General features: G+C 49.4%; 2 protein-coding genes across 18 annotated transcripts in view; one reads left to right on the top strand and one right to left on the bottom strand.

Annotated features, from left to right (window-relative positions):
- The window catches only part of PASK (PAS domain containing serine/threonine kinase), a 53,888-nt gene extending 46,675 nt beyond the window's left edge, over positions 1–7,213 (bottom strand). For 2 of the 5 annotated variants that reach the window (XR_010149981.1, XM_016950915.4), the window contains exon 1: positions 466–818. Coding sequence is in view for 1 of the 5 variants with exons in the window: in XM_016950915.4 (XP_016806404.2) it covers positions 466–528 (63 nt within the window). In the remaining 4 variants the exon portion in view is untranslated. Of the gene's footprint in view, positions 1–465; positions 819–2,501; positions 2,624–6,299; positions 6,513–6,964 lie in introns of those variants that run through there. The other 3 variants (XM_009444720.4, XM_001157196.6, XM_054679688.2) reach the window with 3 other exon arrangements.
- The window catches only part of PPP1R7 (protein phosphatase 1 regulatory subunit 7), a 33,627-nt gene continuing 22,213 nt past the window's right edge, over positions 6,490–17,903 (top strand). For 3 of the 13 annotated variants that reach the window (XM_016950916.4, XM_054679692.2, XM_016950918.3), the window contains exons 1-5: positions 6,490–6,595; positions 14,722–14,777; positions 15,399–15,464; positions 16,127–16,257; positions 17,240–17,402. In XM_016950916.4, the coding sequence (XP_016806405.1) occupies positions 6,592–6,595; positions 14,722–14,777; positions 15,399–15,464; positions 16,127–16,257; positions 17,240–17,402 (420 nt within the window). In that variant the 5' untranslated portion in view covers positions 6,490–6,591. Of the gene's footprint in view, positions 6,596–7,280; positions 7,435–10,384; positions 10,514–11,916; positions 12,181–14,721; positions 14,778–15,398; positions 15,465–16,126; positions 16,258–17,239; positions 17,403–17,903 lie in introns of those variants that run through there. The other 10 variants (XM_054679690.2, XM_054679693.1, XM_054679689.2 and 7 more) reach the window with 7 other exon arrangements.

The raw sequence follows: 17,903 nt of genomic DNA on the forward strand, positions 1-17,903 counted from the left end.
CCACCCAAAGTGGTGCTAAAAGAAGCTCTTTCCGGGCCGGGCACGGTGGCGCACGCCTGTCATCCCAGCACTTTGGGAGGCTGAGGAGGGCGGATCACGAGGTCAGGAGATCAAGGAGATCGAGACCATCCTGACTAACACTGTGAAACTCCGTCTCCACTAAAAATACAAAAAATTAGCCGGGCATGGTGGCGGGCGCCTGTAGTCCCAGCTACTCGGGAGGCTGAGGCAGGAGAATGGTGTGAACCCGGGAGGCAGAGCTTGCAGTGAGCCGAGATCACACCACTGCACTCCAGCCTGGGCGATAGAGCGAGACTCCATGTCAAAAAAAAAGAAAAAAAAAAAGAAGCTCTTTCCAAGAAAAATACATAGGAAGATATGGGAAAGAGGGAAGGAGAGAGAGAGGAAAACAAAGAACAGGGTGGGAAGGAGCCATGAGGGAAGGCAGGGACTGCAGGTACACACCAACTGAAAATACTCCCAGGTCATGATGAACCCATCAGCACGTGGGGGCTGCACAGCTCCCATGGTCTCAGCTTTCCCCTAAACAGTGAGTCCTGACCATCCGACCAGCTGTGCACAGAATCACCTGGGTGCTGCCAACAAGTGAGGTTGCGGGGGCCATGGCCAAGAGGCCATGTCTCCTAGAGACAGGTCTGGCACCAGAGATTTGTATTTTTAGCTTTTCTCTTATACATGATTCAAATGCTGATACAGGGTGGAAATACAGGAAAATCTCACATACTCTTCCGAGTTCCCTCTCATGGTGACATCTTACAGGAGAGTGTCACAGCCAGGAAACTGACTTGATACCATCCATCAGCCTCGTCCAGATTTCAAGGCATTTACCTGCAGGTGTGTGTGTGTGTGCGTGTGTGTGTCCGTGCGTGTGTGTGCACATGTGTACATGAGCGTGTGTGTGTGCACACGTGAGCATGTGTTCCATGCAGTCTTGTCACATGTATACATTCATGTGACCACCCTGCAGAGTGGAGATACTTAAGAGTTCCATCCTGCATATTGGCAAGCACTTGAAACACAAGGACACATTTACCAATACCCTGTCCTCATGGCCAAACTCAACAAAAAGAGCCCTTAAATCAAGAAGATTTCCTCTGCTGGCAGGAAGCCCCCACCTGGTCATCCAGGCTTTAGATAAACAGCAAGAGGAGGCTGTGGCCAATACCAGAACCATGGCTGGAGTTTCCCCCACGAAATGAGGAGACACTGGGGCCAAGGCAAGCCCAACCAGACCCCATATCCCCTCTTCTGGACCACCTTCTGGGTATCCAGAACCCCAGAGTTCCCAACCAAACGGTCTGGTGCCCACTTCTAAGACACACACAGGCCTCTTTCCACCCAGGTCCTCCCACACTGGCACACCTAGAGCCATGAACTGGCTGAGGAGCAGCCTTCCAGGAATAGCGAGCTTGGACAAGCTAGCAGGATGCCCACACGAGGCCCTTCCAAGACAAGGCAGGCCTGGGGTGAAGAGGAAAGGGGAGGTGGCCCTCCCAACACCACCTCTTCCAATATGGAACTCCAAGGAGTCCCCCCTCCTTGCCTTATCCTAGCATCTGGTGGCTACTGGCCATCTTTGGTGTTCTTGACCTGCGGCTGCGTTAACTCCAGTCTCCGCCTTCGCCATCACAGAGCTTCTCCCTGTTTGTTTCTTTTTTTTGAGACAGAGTCTCGCTTTGTCACCCAGGCTGGAGTGCAGTGGCGCGATTTCGGCTCACTGCAACCTCCGCCTCCCGGGTTCACGCCATTCTCCTGCCTCAGCCTCCCGAGTAGCTGGGACTACAGGCACCCGCCACCACGCCTGGCTAATTTTTGGTATTTTTAGTAGAGTCAGGGTTTCACCGTGTTAGCCAAGATGGTCTCGATCTCCTGACCTCGTAATCCGCCTGCTGCGGCCTCCCAAACTGCTGGGATTACAGGCGTGAGCCACCGCGCCCGGCCGACTTCTCCCTGTTTGTATGTATCTTCACATGGCCATCTTTTTTTTTAACTAGGAGATGAGGTCTCACTATGGTGCCCAGGGCATAAAAGATCTGATCTGTGGAAGTCAAAACACTAAACTTTTTAGCCAGGCAGGTCTCGTGGCCTGCACCTATAGTCCGAGCCACTCTAGAAGCTAAGGCAGGATAATTGCTTGAGCCCAGGGAGATGGAGGCCAGCCTAGGCAACAAAGCGAGACCTGTCAAACCAAATAAAATATAAAATAAAATCACTAAGTTTTTAGAAGAAAAGAGGCTATCTGTAAGACTTTGGGGTAGGGAAAGTTTTCTTAAACAAGGCACAAAAAACTCTAGTTATAAAATAAGATTAATAAGTTTAACATTAAAATTGAGAACACATCACACCTGTAATCCCAGCACTTTGGGAGGCCGAGGCAAGCGGATCACGAGGTCAAGAGATCAAGACCATCCTGACCAATGTGGTGAAACCCCATCTCTACTAAAAAAAAAAAAAAATTAGCTGAGCATGGTGGCACGCACCTGTAGTCCCAGCTACTCTGGAGGCAGAGGCAGGAGAATCGCTTGAACCTGGGAGGTGGAGGTTGTAATGAGCCGAGATGACACCACTGCACTCCAGCCTGGTGACACAACCTGGCAGGTGGAGGTTGCAATGAGCTGAGATCACGCCACTGCACTCCAGCCTGGCGACACAACCTGGCAGGTGGAGGTTGCAATGAGCTGAGATCACGCCACTGCACTCCAGCCTGGCGACACAACCTGGCAGGTGGAGGTTGCAATGAGCTGAGATCACGCCACTGCACTCCAGCCTGGCGACACAGCGAGACTCCGTCCCCCCCAAAAAAAAGAAAAAAAAAAAAAATGAGAACACAGCTTCACAAAGAATACCATAAAGAAAATGAAAGAACAAGCCACAATTTGGGAGAAGATATTTGCCACATACATAACCAACAGAAAATTAATATCCAGAATAGCTTTAAAAGATAAACTATTTAAAATTTAAACATTTTTAAAAGACACATGGCCCAATAAAAAATGTCAAGAAATAGGAACAAGCGTTTTACAGGAGAGGAAATCCTAATCATGATAATGTTATACCTACTAAGTCAGCAGAAATGAAGAATCTAGTAATACCCAATGTCAAAAAGGATTTGGATCAACAGGAACTCTTAATACATTAATATAATCTCTTTAGAAAACAATTCAAGTGAAACATTTGTCTATATGGACACAGCACTTTTCACTTAGATTTATATTTCAGAGAAATTTTTGCAAACAGATAAGAAGACACCAGAATGTTCGGGACAGTATGGTTCTCAATGGCAAAGAGACAGGCAGAAAAAAGGGAGGGAAGAAAGGGAGGGAGTGCGGGAGAGAGGGAGGAAAAAAGGAAATGAAACCCAAACACTCTTCAACAAGAAAATAGATTTTAAATTCTGGTAGATTCATACCACTAATTACAGCAGTGAAAACAAATGAACTACACACAAGGGTGAATCTTAGCCATATACGAGCGGAAAAAATCAAGTTACGGAAGACAATCAGCGGGAGGATTCCTTTGTCATGAAATAATCTAAATAAGTAGTTCAGGGAAACACACCTATGTAATTAAACTACTTCTTAAATAAGAGACTGGTAAACCTAAATTTCAGGCAGGTGGGTCTCTCTGGGTCAGGCAGGTGCAAGAGTGGGGAAGAGGCACAAGGGCACAGGTCCCCTGATTTCCTAATTTGGGTGATGGGTTCAAATGCATCCACTCTGCTGGTACAATTCATGACTAACACTGCCTTTATTCTTTTGTATGAATAAACTGATACGGCCAAAAAATTCAGAGACATTCACACACAAACCCAGCCTAGGACCCTAGAAGGCAAAGGCTCTGCAAACCTGCAGATGTGTAGGAAGCTATTACATATAGGGTTTGGGGTTCGAGTGTGCAGCTTTCCTACAAGCAGCAACAATGAATGGGACCTTTAGTCACAGGTTTACATCTCCTTCTCTAAGCATCCAAATGCACTAATTATTGCCATAATAAATAACAATGACATGATTATAGTGTGAGGCAGTTTTTTCTACTTTTAGAACCAACCTATAGACAAAGCTCAGGACACTTAATTATAGCTTCAGAATACATTGTAAATGTTGTAAAACCTTACTTTCTTTAAAAAAGTAATATAACTCTTCAGAATACATTGTTAGAAAACTTTAATTCCTAAAAAATATAACTCTTCAGACTGCAATGTCAATGTTACAAAACTATTTTAAAAAGTCATATACCCAGTACTCTGGGAGGCCAGGCAGATTACTTGAGCCCAGGAGTTCGAGATCAGCCTGGGCAACATAGGGAGACCCCATCTCTACAAAAAAAAAAATTAAAAATTAGCAAGGTGTGGTGGCACATGCTGGTAGTCCCAGCTGCTTGGGAGGTTGAGGTGGGAGAATCGCTTCAGCCCAGGAGGCGGAGGCTGCAGTGAGAGGACACAGCACCACTGCACTCCAGCCTGGGCCACAGAGCAAGACCCTGTCTCAAAAAATAAAATAATAAAAAAGTAATATAACTATTCAGAATATATTGTAAATGTTACAGAAGTTTCTTTGTAAAAGTAACTAACATGAGATGGAAAGGGGGAAAAAAAGCAAAGGGAGGGTAAGGGCATGCAATTTTTTGTCCTTCATGGAGAAAGTAAATAAATACCAACTAAAGTTGTGGAAGTTTAATTAGGTTACTGAGAGTTACAAGCCTATCCAGGAGGGAAACTGATGGGACCCTCTGCGGGAGCGGGGAGGACAGCAGGAAAGATGCATCCTTTTTCCCGCTGTGCCTCCTGGGCGTCTGAGGTCCACGTGGGCCAGTTTGTCACTGAACAGCATAGGCCCCTGGAGCCTCCCGTGCACTCCACAGCCACAGCCTGGCCTCAAGAAAGAATAGAGCCTGGCTTCACATGACCTTAGATCACTAAATTTTGACTCAGACATTAACCAGAAATACCTGCACGTCCAGGCCCAAATTTTTTAAATTGTCCTTTGTATCCACTGTGAGCTGCAGACACGGGAACCCAAACCCAGCAGACAGCACCTAATGGTGCCACCGAGTAACCATATTCCCATTGCTAGTTTTGATTCCAGAATACACAAGTGACCCCACCTCAGACCAAACAGAAGCAAGGACAACTTTGCAGGGAGCATCTCGGCGAACTTCTAGAAGCAACTGTCCCCCTCCCACCAGAACATAAGCTAAGAAGCAAACAGCTCCCATTGCTGTCAGCACAGCTGTACAACAAAAAGGAGAACCAGTTTCAGGATGAGGCCAACAAGGTGAACAATGCAGTAGAACACAGCAAGCATGTCAGTCCTGGAGGAGGCACCTGCAGAGCCGGGCCCTTCCAAGCAGAGTGAAGAAGTCTTTCAGAGGCAAAGCCTCCCAGAGAGGAGTTCAGTACCCAGAAGAGTAGGTGGACGTGGGCCTGGAAGGGCCAAGCATGAGCCCAGAGCCTCCTATGCCTGCCCAAAGTCTTAATTTTATCCCCAAAATGAACTTTTAAGGATTCAATGCTTAGGAGTAACATGGCCAGATATGCATTTTACAAAGATTACTCCAGGGACCATGTCGGTGCAAGGCTGGAAAGCAGGAGAAAGGCTACAGTAATCCAGGCAAGAAATTATAAAGTCTTAAATTAAGGTAGCAGCAGAAAGATGAAGAGAGGGAACCCCTAAGAGAAAAATGGACATCGAATGGTACTGAGATGCGGAAGGTAAGGACGAGAAAGGCCTCAAGACGGCAGCGCAGGCCCCTGCCGTACTCTGGGAAAGAAAAATTAGTGAAAAGATTAAGGCTCAAGTCCGGGTCTTTGCTGTAACCACGAGCGCGGGCGGCGCGCGCCCCCGACCCCGCGGCGCCGGCTGAGCCCGCAGGGACCCACACGCCCAGAGCGGGAGGCTGGCGGGATCCGGGCTGGTTCTCCTGGAGCTCGCCCCGCAGGGCGGGCTGCGGTGAAGAGAGCGCAGGGTCCCGAGGCGACCCGAGGCGCGGGGCCTCGGCGCCCGCCGGGCAGGCTACACTGAAGGGCACCCCGAAGACGCTGGGGGCGCGGGGCCCAGGGCCAACGGCCGAAACCCCGCCGCGATTTGGGCACGGAAAGGACGCGGGCTCGGCGGTGCGCGAAGGGCGACGGGCGCAGGGGCGGGAGACCCGGGGTCGGGCTGGTCTAAGAGTCGGGCGGCGGATCCTCGTGGGCCAGGGGCGCGGAGCCGCGCAGGCCCCACAGCGGCCCTGGGGAGATTGCGGAGCCCGGCCCGCTCTCCCGAGCGCAGGTATCTCACCTGGATCCGGCGAGGGTCACGCCAAGCCGGCTACACACCACGGAAAGGAGCCCCTCCGCGCTTTTATCCCACCGACCAATCGCACAGCGACTCGCACCGATTGACAAGCTCCACGGACCAACCACTTGCGCGTATGGGCGGGACTAAGCTAGCCAGAGTCCAGAAGCCCGCGCTAACGGTTGCTAGGGACGCACCAAACACCCCCTACGGCGCTTCGGAGGAGCCAAAGGAATAATGGGCGCCTCCGCCCCCGGGCCGGGCGGATGCGGTTTCCTCCCGACTTGCGATCAAAATGGGTGAGTAGCGCAGAGCTCGTCTCTTGGAGGCCTCTTTCTGAAGGCGGAGGACGCGGGGCGGCTCGTTCATGGGCCGGGTGGCTCCGCAGGGTAGACGAAGGCTGCAGCGTCCGCACTGGGCTGGGAACGGCTTGCAAGGGGAGCCCGGATGGCGCCCCGGAGCCAGCCAGCTGGCTAGCGGCCCCACCAGCGCAAGTGCCCCGCACCTGCCCGCCTGCTCTGCGCGTCAAGAGAAGGCGGCATTTCGCATGGGTAAAATCCGCGCGAGGACGCTGGGAGAATGTTGTTGCTCTTGCCGTTCGGCCCATTGTACAGACGCAGCCAGCGAGGCTCGCAGAGGTCAGGGATGCACGTAGGACTGGCCCGCACCTTGCAGCCACGGAAAGATCCGCCTGGCCCGCGGCCCCTCCACGCCTCCGAGGTCGAGACAGTGACATAAGTCAACTCTCGAGCCCAGGGCGTCTCTCCACTCTGCCTAGACGTCCACTCCGTCTGCCTGCAGCTACGGCTCTGTGCGTCCCGCTTCGACTCCCTCTGCTTTCCTTCCCAGCTTCTCGCCTCCAGACTGTTCCGGCTCCGCTGCCTGAAATTACCTGCTCTGGGGGAGGCGCGGCGCGCGGCCTCATGACGGAACTACAACTCCCATGAGGCGCTGGGCCCACGCAGGCGCGGCGCGGCTGAAGTCGCCGCGCCGGAATCCCATTGGCAGGGCCGGCTCTGAGGCGGGAGCCCTGATTGGCTGAGGGGTCTGAGGCGACAGATTCCGGAAAGGCGAAGAGCAGCCAACATGGCGGCGGAACGCGGCGCGGGGCAGCAACAGTCGCAGGAGATGATGGAGGGTGAGCGGCCCCTGCGGGCGGCGGCCCAAGGGCCCAGCGGGCGGGGGGAGCTGCGGGCTGGAACTGCTCCGTGCCTGAGAGAAACTCCACGTCCTGCCTCTGGCCGCCGCCGCGCGGCCCCCTGACAGCTGACAGCCGGACCCGGGGGAGCGGGGGAGGCGCTGGACCTCGGGGGATCCCCGGCCCGTGGGCGGCAGCGGCCGGGAAGGACCCAGAGCTAGGGGGAGAGCCGCGGCGCGAGGCCAGGCCGGGGGTGGGGCTGAATGGGACGCGGTGGCTCCATTCAGTCCCGTTGGAGCCTCGCCCCGAGCCTCTGAGATTGACGGGCGGGGGAGCCTCCTCGGTCAGCTGACGAGGAAACTGAGGCGCTGGGATCTACCAGAGTCTGCTCCTTGGTTCACGTGGTGAGGGTGGAGAAGGGTCTTCTCTTGAAATCGAATGGACTGTTGGGAAGGGGTAACAAGGAACCAGAAGATTGAGTTACACAAGGTGATACCTGTTTTCAAAGCTGTCATAGTTCCAAAAAGTCTAAATTCAACTTTCTTTCTTCCTCCTCATTCACTTTGTTGAAAAAAAAAAAAACCACATGCATATATGTATATGTTATACGTGCACATGTATTTGTATATAATTTTCTGCATATCTGTAGGTACAGTCGTATACGTGCATGTACAGTATGTGTAGAAACATGCGTGCACACACCCACTTAGCAACTGGGGAATCAGTTGTGTCTGTCATCAAGTGCTTAAGTACTTTTGGGTCCCATGGTTTGGTGAGGGGTACAGACCTCCCAGAAGCAGTCACTGCCTTATGTGAAAGTGGTAGGGAAGAGGAATGTGGAGCTGGGGAAGGAGGGCGGGTGCAGCAGGAAGGCCTGACATGTTTGGGAGTGGTGACAGCTGCAGAAGAAGGGCGAGCTCTGAGCTGGAGCCTGAAGAATAACTCGAAGGCAACGAGGTTGGGGATAGGGTGAGGGAAAAGAACAAGAATCACTCAAGACGAAGAAAACTGTGGTCAAAAGGTGTGGAGGAGAGTTTGACCAAATCATATGTGGTGGGGATGGGGGCGGTAGTGTTAAGGGTCTTGGACTTCATACCCTTTGAGTCTTTTTAAGAAGTGCCTCTTCATATCCTCCCACTCCCTCTTCAGCTGTTTCCATGTCTTGGTAAATGACAGATATAAAAGCCCGGCTTTTCTCTCTGTCCCACTCCCACCCATGTCCCATTAGTCAAGGAGCTCTGACTTTTACTTTTGAAAGTATCTCCAAATCTCCGATACGTCCTCCATTCCCATTGCCAGTACCTTAACTCAGACCTTCATCACATCTAGGCTAGATTGATTGTCCCTGTTCACCAGCCCATCATCCCCAGTACACCAAAGTCATTTTCTTACATGCGGATCCACTGTCCCATGTTCCAGACCCTCTCTGCTGCCCTCAGGCTCCACTTTGGCCAACCTTCGTTAGCTAAGCCTTTGCTAACCTCACACCACTCCTCCTCTTACTGGGGTTTTTGTGCCAGATTGTCATGCAGTCGAACTTTCTCTCCCTGAGCCTGGACCACCAAGTGACCTGTGCCTGGTGGTGACTAATTTGTTAAATATCTACTGCATGTCATGCACCTGCTAACTGCTCTTGTGCCTTTTCTAATGTAACCATGACAGCAACTTGCTGAGGCATAGGTTCTATACTAGCTCCCTTCCACAGACTAGGAGATTGAGGCTTTCAAATGGAAACGATTTGCCAAAGCTGCATCTCTAGCAGCAAGATGCAAACTCAGGAAGAGCATTCCAGAAATACTTTTGGACTCAAAAGATCAGATTTGGATTTTAGAATTAGATCAGACTCTCTGGCAGGGGAGAATAGGTTAAGCAGGGCAAGACAAGTCACAGAGATGAGTTAGGAGGCAGGGCAGGAGCCCAGGCTGCAGCTAATAAGTAAGTGAGCCACCGTCATTGCGGGGGTAGGGAAGAAGAGATGGATTTGGAGGTTTTAGAGGTGGGTTTTATAAGGACTTGTTTTCTACAGCAGTCCTTTCTTGGGTTTTACTTTGCTAGGCTAAGCAGGAAGTACAAAGATGAAATTGAACTTTTTCCCTCAAGAGCACATCTCTTTGTAGATAAACCATAGTCAGGAAAGAGTATTTTCAGTATGGTTGATAATTCCAAGTAATGTGTTAGTGCCTCATGTTTTCCAGACAGACTTCCAAAAGAGGTCATGAAGAAAGTTATAAAAAAGAAAAATGATTTGACAACCTTACCAAAGAATTTTTACCTGACACATTGAATTGCCTTATTCTTTAGTTCAAAAAATATTTATGAACCTTTAAAAGCCTTAAGTTGCTAACACTCTGTCCAGTGCCCGGTGTCCAGTGTGAAAGCTCATTTCACACCAATGAGCTTTCTGTGGGCGGTCAGCACTATTGGCTGTATTCTCCTTTTCCTAAGTGATCCTCCCTGCCCACAGTCTGATTTGAGTTAGTCTTGATTTCTTTCAGAACGTGGGCCTGTAAACTTGGCTGGTTTTCTTAGCCAGATGAATAGTAGAGCGTGGATGGAGGTATGTGGCAGAAGGGTCACAGTGGTGATCACCCAGCCCAAAAGTGAAGGGCACTCAGGAGGTGCTTCACTACCTGGTTCCATTAGTGGATTTAATCACAGGTGATCCAAGGCTTTCAGAACACTGGGCAATTCTTCACAAGCTCCTTGAGGGCAGAAGTAGTGTGTTCCTCACCTAAGTATCCATGTGGGCTCCACACTCTGCTCCCCATTCTCCCCGCGGCCATATGCCTCAAATGGTGCTGGGACATGGGAGACACTCAAATGTTTGTTGAACTGGATTCAACAAACATGTTTAAATGAAATCCTTTTGACTTACAACCGGGTGTTTATTATATGTTCCTCAAAGTCCCATAAAGTGGATGTGAATTCTCATTGACATGTGTGGGTTCAGTTGACAGGCGGGTCGAGTCTGAAGAATCCGGCGATGAAGAAGGGAAGAAACACAGCAGCGGCATCGTGGCCGACCTCAGTGAACAGAGCCTGAAGGATGGGGAGGAGCGGGGGGAGGAGGACCCAGAAGGTACCAGGCCCAGCTCCCTTGGGGACATCTGCTGGTTGGGGGATGTGGGCTGTGCTGCACATGGTCTGGCCCTGGGTGTGGGTGCTGTGTCGGTCTGGAGAAGGACTGCCGTGCTCCTTAGGGGCCCTCAGTGGCCCAGGGCAGGTGGATATGCTCTTTGAGGTGCTCCCTCAGCAGGCTGACTCATTGATGGCGTTTGCAAAAAGGATGTGGTTTTTTCCAATTCCACTGAAGGCAAATCCTAGCACAAATATTGGTACTAGTATGCCGTCTGAGACAGAACCATGACATTGTTGGCCGGGCGCAGTGGCTCATGCCTGTAATCCCAGCACTTTGGAAGGCCAAGGCGGGTGGATCACGAGGTCAGGAGATCAAGCCCATCCTGGCCAACATGGTGAAACCCTGTCTCTACAAAAAATACAAAAATTAGCTGGGCATGGCAGCGTGTGCCTGTAATCCCAGTTACTCAGGAGGCTGAAGCAGGAGAATCGCTTGAACCCAGGAGGTGGAGGTTGCAGTGAGCCGAGAACGCACCACTGCACTCCAGCCTGGGTGACAGAGGGATACTCCTTCTCAAAAAAAAAGAAAAAAAAAGGAAAAAGAAAAGAACCGCAATATTGTTATATTAACCATATGTTTAGGAAATGAGATTCGAAATAAATGTTATGGCTGACTGCTATGTTTCTATGTCCTACCATAGCAATAGAAACCTTTAATCTCTGAGAGAAATTATTTCTGAGTCTTGCCTTACCATTTTTATAGGCCTGAGGATTGACTTCTAAAGTGCCTAGATGTGGCCGGGTGTAATGGCTCACGCCTGTAATCCTAGCACTTTGGGAGGCCAAGGCGGGTGGATCACTTGAGGTCAGGAGTTCGAGACCAGCCTGGCCAACATGGTGAAACCCTGTCTCTACTAAAAATACAAAGAAAAAAAAGAAAGAAAAATTAGCCAGGCATGGTGGTGTGCACCTGTAGTCCCAGCTACTCGGGAGGCTGAGGCAGGAGAATCGCTTGAACCAGGGAGGCAGAGGTTGCAGTAAGCTGAGATCACACCACTGCACTCCAGCCAGGGTCAGAATGAGACTCCATCTCAAAAGAAAAAAAAAAAAAATTTCTGAACAGTATGCATGCATGTATGTACTTTTACCTGCTAAAGAAAGAAAACACATCAAACGGGCTGAGTCTGTCCAAACAGCAGGTTTAAGAAGGATCTATACATTTTGTGTTTTCTAGATTTGTATACAGTGTATGAATAATCATGCATCCCTTATAAAAATGAAAATAAATTTATAAAGAAACAAACCTAATTTTTAAAATAACATTGTGCTCTCTGTGCCAGCAAAGATGGTTGGTAACTATGGCAACCTACTTTTAAGTCACAAGGAGATTACCACAAAAGTACCAGTCACATTCACTTTGAAACTTTGAGGCTGATGTTCTGGAAGTGACGTGGGTGGAATAAAGTGCATGGGAGTGATAGATGGAAGCTTCCGTTATCGCCTGACTTAGTCACCAACAGTGGAGCGGTAGGAGCCCCCGCTATCCTCAGATGGGTGCTGCTGAGACATTGGGTGTTTATGGAGGACTTGAGAGTTGGCAGAGCAAGCCTTGTGTGCTTTCTTTCCCTGGCTCACTAGCACAGGCTAATGATGTTGTCATCATGTTCTGTAAGTACACCAGTGTGGTAATGTGTTATAGATGAGGAAAATGAGACTCTCTGCAGCTTGTCCAAGGGCACACGGCTACAAGGCAGACCAGCTGGCCTGGTCTGGAAAAATCCAAGTTTTTTCTTCGAGATGATTAGCTGATTATGAATTTTCTGGGAATATGCATTTCTAGCCCTTAGAGGAGCCAAGACTTGCTCCTACCTGTATTTATTTAAGTCTTAAATTCAATTAAAACAAATTTAATCATGTCAACTGTTACCTTCTACCTATTTTCCTTAAATTATTTTTAAAATATGATGAATATATAATACACTCAGAAGGGCATTCTAGGCTGGAAACCTTGTTTCAGAGGTTAGCTGACATTTTGAGTGGTGAGCGGCCAGCCATGCTGGATGTATTACAAACAAGACCCCTTAAAGCCATGTGACCGTGTGTCCTGAGGAGCCTGGCACAGCCCGTTTCTGCCTGCTGGCCCAGCATAACTGTGCCCTTCTGCTCTCAAAGGGTCCTGGTTTGGACTACATGACCTGGGCGCCCTGCCTTAATTGTAGCACCTCTTCCAGTGCAACTTCCTGAGTTTATGAACGGTGACTTGACACTGTCTTTTGAGGTGATTTGTATCTATCTCTTGGTTTTGCCCAGTTCCTTTTATTTAATTCTTAGGTTGGTATCCTTTACAGTTGTGGATGAACTATAGTAAACTTTTTTTTTTAACTAACCACAGTTGATGGTTATAGAAAAGGCATCGTGGAAAACAGTGAAGTGAATGCCACCGTGTGGGATCATGACTCTGTTAAGCTGGTCTGATGTCAGGTGCTCCTCTCAGAGGCCTCCAGGTGAGAGGAGTAGCCAGGCTGGAGGAGCCAGCCCTTGGCATGGGGTCCACGGCTGTGTGAGCTCACTCCCCTGCAGAAGCAAGTGCACGTTTGCTCTAGGAAGAGCCACAGTAACAGCACTGACAGCCCTGTAAGGTAGTGACAATGACAATCTGTTTACAGGAGAAAGAACATCCTATGCGTATAATTCACAGAATCCAGACTGGGAGAAGCACCACACGACAAACAGCTTGTTTTCCTACAACAGAAAACTGCAAGGGGAAAAAAGAAATTTAAGAAAAATGCTGGGCTGGGTGCAGTGGCTCGTGCCTATAATCCTGGCACTTTGGGAGGCCAAGGTGGGAGGATCACTTGAGGCTAGGAGTTCCAGACCAGCCTGGGCAACATAGCGAGACCCTGATTGTACAAAACATGGTTTTAAAAAATTAGCCAGGCATGGTAGCACACACCTGTAGTCTCAGCTTCCTGGGAGCCTAAGACAAGGATTGCTTGAGCCCACAAGTTCAAGGCTGCAGTGAGCTATGATCACACCACCATACTCCAGCCTGAACAGCAGAGTGAGACCCTGTCTCTTAAAAAAAAATTAATTAAAAAAAGTTTTTTAAAAGAGAAATACCATCTAGTCACAATATACAGCCTTATTTGGATCATAATGCAAGTAAACTAAGGAAAGAAATGTTAAGACAGTTGAGGAAATATGAACACTGACAATCTTTGGTGATATTGAGGAATTACTGTTAATTTTTTTAAGTGTTTTGAGGGGTGAGTGTGTGTGTTTGTGTGTCTGCATGAGTCTGTGTATACCACTGTTGTGCATGCATGTGTCTGTGTAGTGTACATACATGCCTGTGTGTCTTTGTGCATGCGTGTGTGTGTGCATCTGTGTGTGTCTTAGTCCTTTTCAGCACATATGCTGAAGTAGGTTCCAATGAAATGAAATGAGGAAGTGCTTAACAGGGAAGCTGTCGCCTCAGCAGGGAGAGCAGCTCTCTCCCTCCTCCGCACAGAGGATGCTGGCTCCGGGGTGGAGAGTCCTCGTGAAATCCAATGGGCTTCTCTGCTGGAGTGAGTTCACCAGTCTCCCCACTGAGAAGTGTGTTTAAATTATTCAGTGAGCCTCTTTGATCCTATCTGTTGAACTATGTTTTGTTTTGTTTTGCTCTTTGCAGAGGGAAGTGTTTGTAGATGCTGGGCCACTTTCCAAAGCAATAAAAGGCCCATCCTAGAGCATCTGATGTGCCCAGCATGGTCTAGATTCTAATGGCCTGGTTTATTGCCACAAACAAAAAGAGAAAAGCTACATGGGAGGCAGGCTGCTGCCAGTTCTGCAGCTCTGGGAGTCACGGAAAGGCAGTAGTGCTACCCTGCTCACCTGCACTCAGCTACTTCCTCCCCTCCTTCCCACTAACAGGTTCAAAACACACTTCCTTTCTCAGGAAGTTCAAAGGCACAGATGGATGTTTGGTGACCTTTGCCAATATCTGAATTCAGGAAATTCAGAATGCTTAAAACATCACTATTGTTGGAGCAGGGTCTAACCCTGCCACATTCTCCAGGTCCTCAGCAAACCTTCCCATTGGTTCCTCCTCGGGGTTTGAGCTGGCTCTGGGCACCAAACAGCCCCAGACCTCAGCCAGAAGCAGCTCTTCACCAATGCCTCCTGTTAATGGGGTTCTGAACAAATCTCTTTTTCTTATTTTTTCAGAAGAACATGAGCTGCCTGTGGACATGGAAACCATCAACCTGGACAGAGATGCAGAGGTAATGCCGCCTGCTTAGCCCAGCCTTGGGCGTGGTGATGGACCACCCTGTCAGGTTATCTTGTATGAGATTAGTAAGTTATTTCCCTGGAGAGGTGGCCTAAGCCTCCCTTGGTTGAGTCAGAGTCCCGTGTTCATGTTTTTCTTACCAGTGATTGTTATCCCCATGTCTATTCGACCCTTGAGGATTGTGTGGCAGATGAGATGCCTTTGACTCATACATTGTCTGGGTCTGATGATTACATTATACATGAGGGTCCCAATGGCCCCAGGCTGTGTATGACTGGCCACTGGGCCTCCTGAGCCCACAGCATGTCTCTGATGGTGATGGGATGGGGTGCATATCCTCAGAACCTGAGCTTATGTTTTGTGCATACAGGATCTAAGGAATGAGAAAAAGATGTCATGTACCAATCATTTTAAGGGCCAGTTTTACATAAAACTTAGTCATCACTAAGCCAAAGAGCCCCCGCAGCACACCTTGTCACTGACATCTGTCTGCTGCAGACCCACCTGGCACTGCCTCCCCCACTGCTGCCCACTTCCAGGCCGCCTCTTCTAGGACGACACAGGTCTCCAGCCACTTTGCTATAGCTGAGTATAGATTTCTGCTTTGTTTCAGGATGTTGATTTGAATCACTATCGCATAGGGAAGATTGAAGGATTTGAGGTACTGAAGAAAGTGAAGGTGAGAGGGACTCTCATGAGGGGACTATGACGCTCACCCATAGGATGTGGATAAGTCCAGAATCCAGCAATCAGTCCTGAGTTGTGGTCCTTGTCCCAGCCTGTGGGCGGCGTGGCTGCCTCCACCTTGTAGCAGGCCTTTCTTTACTGGGAGCACAGCAGGTGTGAGACAGCAGTGGAGGGACTTGAGGCACAGCCCTGGGGCTGGCTCTCCTGAGCCCAGGCAGCCAGTGACCTGTGACTCTGGCCTGCCTCAGTTCTGCGCCTGTGTTCAATTAGGCACTCGCTGAATTTTACAGTCCTCCGCGCATCTCATTGGAATTTGTCAAAACTGAGCCCACCAAAGGTTCTTATGTTCTGCCAGGAAGTGGCAGACACCCATACCCCAGGCCAATGCCTCCCTCCCCAACTGGCCTGCTTGGTGGGGGGCCTGCCTCCTGCCTCCCTTTGGGTTCCTGCCCATCCTCAGGTGTGTTGAGGAATTACAGCTTAGTGCCCTTGCCCACCTGCCTCTCAAAGGTCAGCACCTTTCTAGGAAACAGCAGGAGAATGAAGACATGTCCTTCTACCAGAAAGGCCTGTCTTGTGTCCTCCAGTATCAGCTGAGGCCTTCTCGTGGCCTCCCCCTTGCCTGTGTCAATTGTCCCTTTTCCCATCCCCCAGAATCTCTGCCTCCGCCAAAATTTAATTAAATGCATTGAGAATCTGGAGGAGCTACAGAGTCTTCGAGAGCTGGATCTTTACGACAACCAGATCAAGAAGATTGAGAATCTGGAGGCGCTAACAGAGCTGGAGTGAGTCATGAGACCCACAGGAGAACAGCATGGTGGGAAGGCCACTGGGTGGGGGGTGTCCAGTCTCCAGAGCCAACCTCCTGCTGGCTCTTAGCCCTTGAGAGGCTGCCTCTGCCACAGGGTCCTGCCCTGCATCTGAATCCCAAGTCTCTGCCTGCTGTGTTCAGGGCTCCAGGAGGCCTCATCGGCTTTACGCATGTCTTTGGCTTCCTGAACAATCCTGACTTCCAAAGTAAATCTTTGATGGGAAGGCTGCAGTGGGGACTTCTGGAAAGCCTCCATTCAGGGATGATACTGAGATCGGTAGAGGGGAAAGTTAATCCAGAATTGCCTCTTGCCTTTTGAATACTCTTTTTTTAAATTACAAAAAAAAGTGACATTTCTAATTTAAGGAGTCAGGTCCTAGGCCAGGTGCAGTGGTGCATACCTGTCATCTCAGTGCTTTGGGAGGCCAAATTGGGAGGATCACTTGAGCCTAGAAGTTCGAGATAGCCTGGGCAACATAACAAGACCCTGTCTACAGAAATTAAAATTAAAAAAGAAGGAGCCAGGTCCTAGTTATAACTTTACCTGGATTTCTGCCCTTTGTCGCTCATTCATTTTTGCTTGTTTTGTTTCTGTTTCTAATTCAATACTTCTCAGGCCCCTTCTGTGTGCAGAGCCTGGTGTGAGGTCCTGTCATGGGCACAGGTGTGAATGAAACATAGTTTCTGCCTCAAATACCATACTGGGAGCCAGGGCATCAGGAGCCTGTAGGCTGCCTCTGGCTTGCTCCAGGCTCCTGGGCAGCCTCCAAATCCCTCATGACAGCATCAGTGTGAGCCAGGCGGCAGCAGGGGCACGGTCAGAACCCCCCACCCTCGCCCACCCTGTAGTGACTGCCGTCCCCTGATGGGGATGCCACCTTTAGTGGTTAAATTGTGAGTTCTATGCAACTTACGCTCGTGAAATTTTTTTAAAAAACTGTTTTGGTTGTTCTCAGGATTCTAGATATTTCTTTTAATCTGCTGAGAAACATCGAAGGGGTTGACAAGTTGACACGACTGAAAAAACTCTTCTTGGTCAACAATAAAATCAGTAAAATTGAGAACTTAAGCAACTTACATCAACTACAGATGCTAGAGCTGGGATCTAACCGCATCCGGGTAGGTGCAGACAGCCCTGACTAGTATATTCAGGGAGAGGCAGCAAGCGGGTTGTGTGTGGACTCAGTGGGTGTGTGTAGAATGCATGGTGAGTCTGCATTTCTTACGATGCTGTGATTTTTTTCATGAACAAGGAAATTACTATTTTTTTAAGAAAAAATGCTAACTGGAAGTCAGTATCAGTAAGTCCTGAGTGGTCTAGCCTTTCTTCCGCACGTAGATTTCAGTTGCTCTTCATCCACATCATGACCCTGAATCACACCGTTCCCAGTTACATTCTGCCTGAGATGAACCAACCAACCTGAATGCCTTGCTCTTGAACTTCCTCATGGTCATCTTCTCTGGCAATGCTTCTTCGAGATGAAAGTTTCCCAAGCCCAGCAAAGTGGTCACTTGGAGTGAACTGATGTACATACCGGGGGCTTTAGAAAACTTCTTGATGCTGACACACTCCCAAAGGCAGTGCTGAGTTGGGCCTTCCTCCCTGGACAGCTTTATACT

This window comes from Pan troglodytes, chromosome 13, assembly GCF_028858775.2.
Source record: "Pan troglodytes isolate AG18354 chromosome 13, NHGRI_mPanTro3-v2.0_pri, whole genome shotgun sequence".
NCBI classification, from domain to species: Eukaryota; Metazoa; Chordata; class Mammalia; order Primates; family Hominidae; genus Pan; species Pan troglodytes.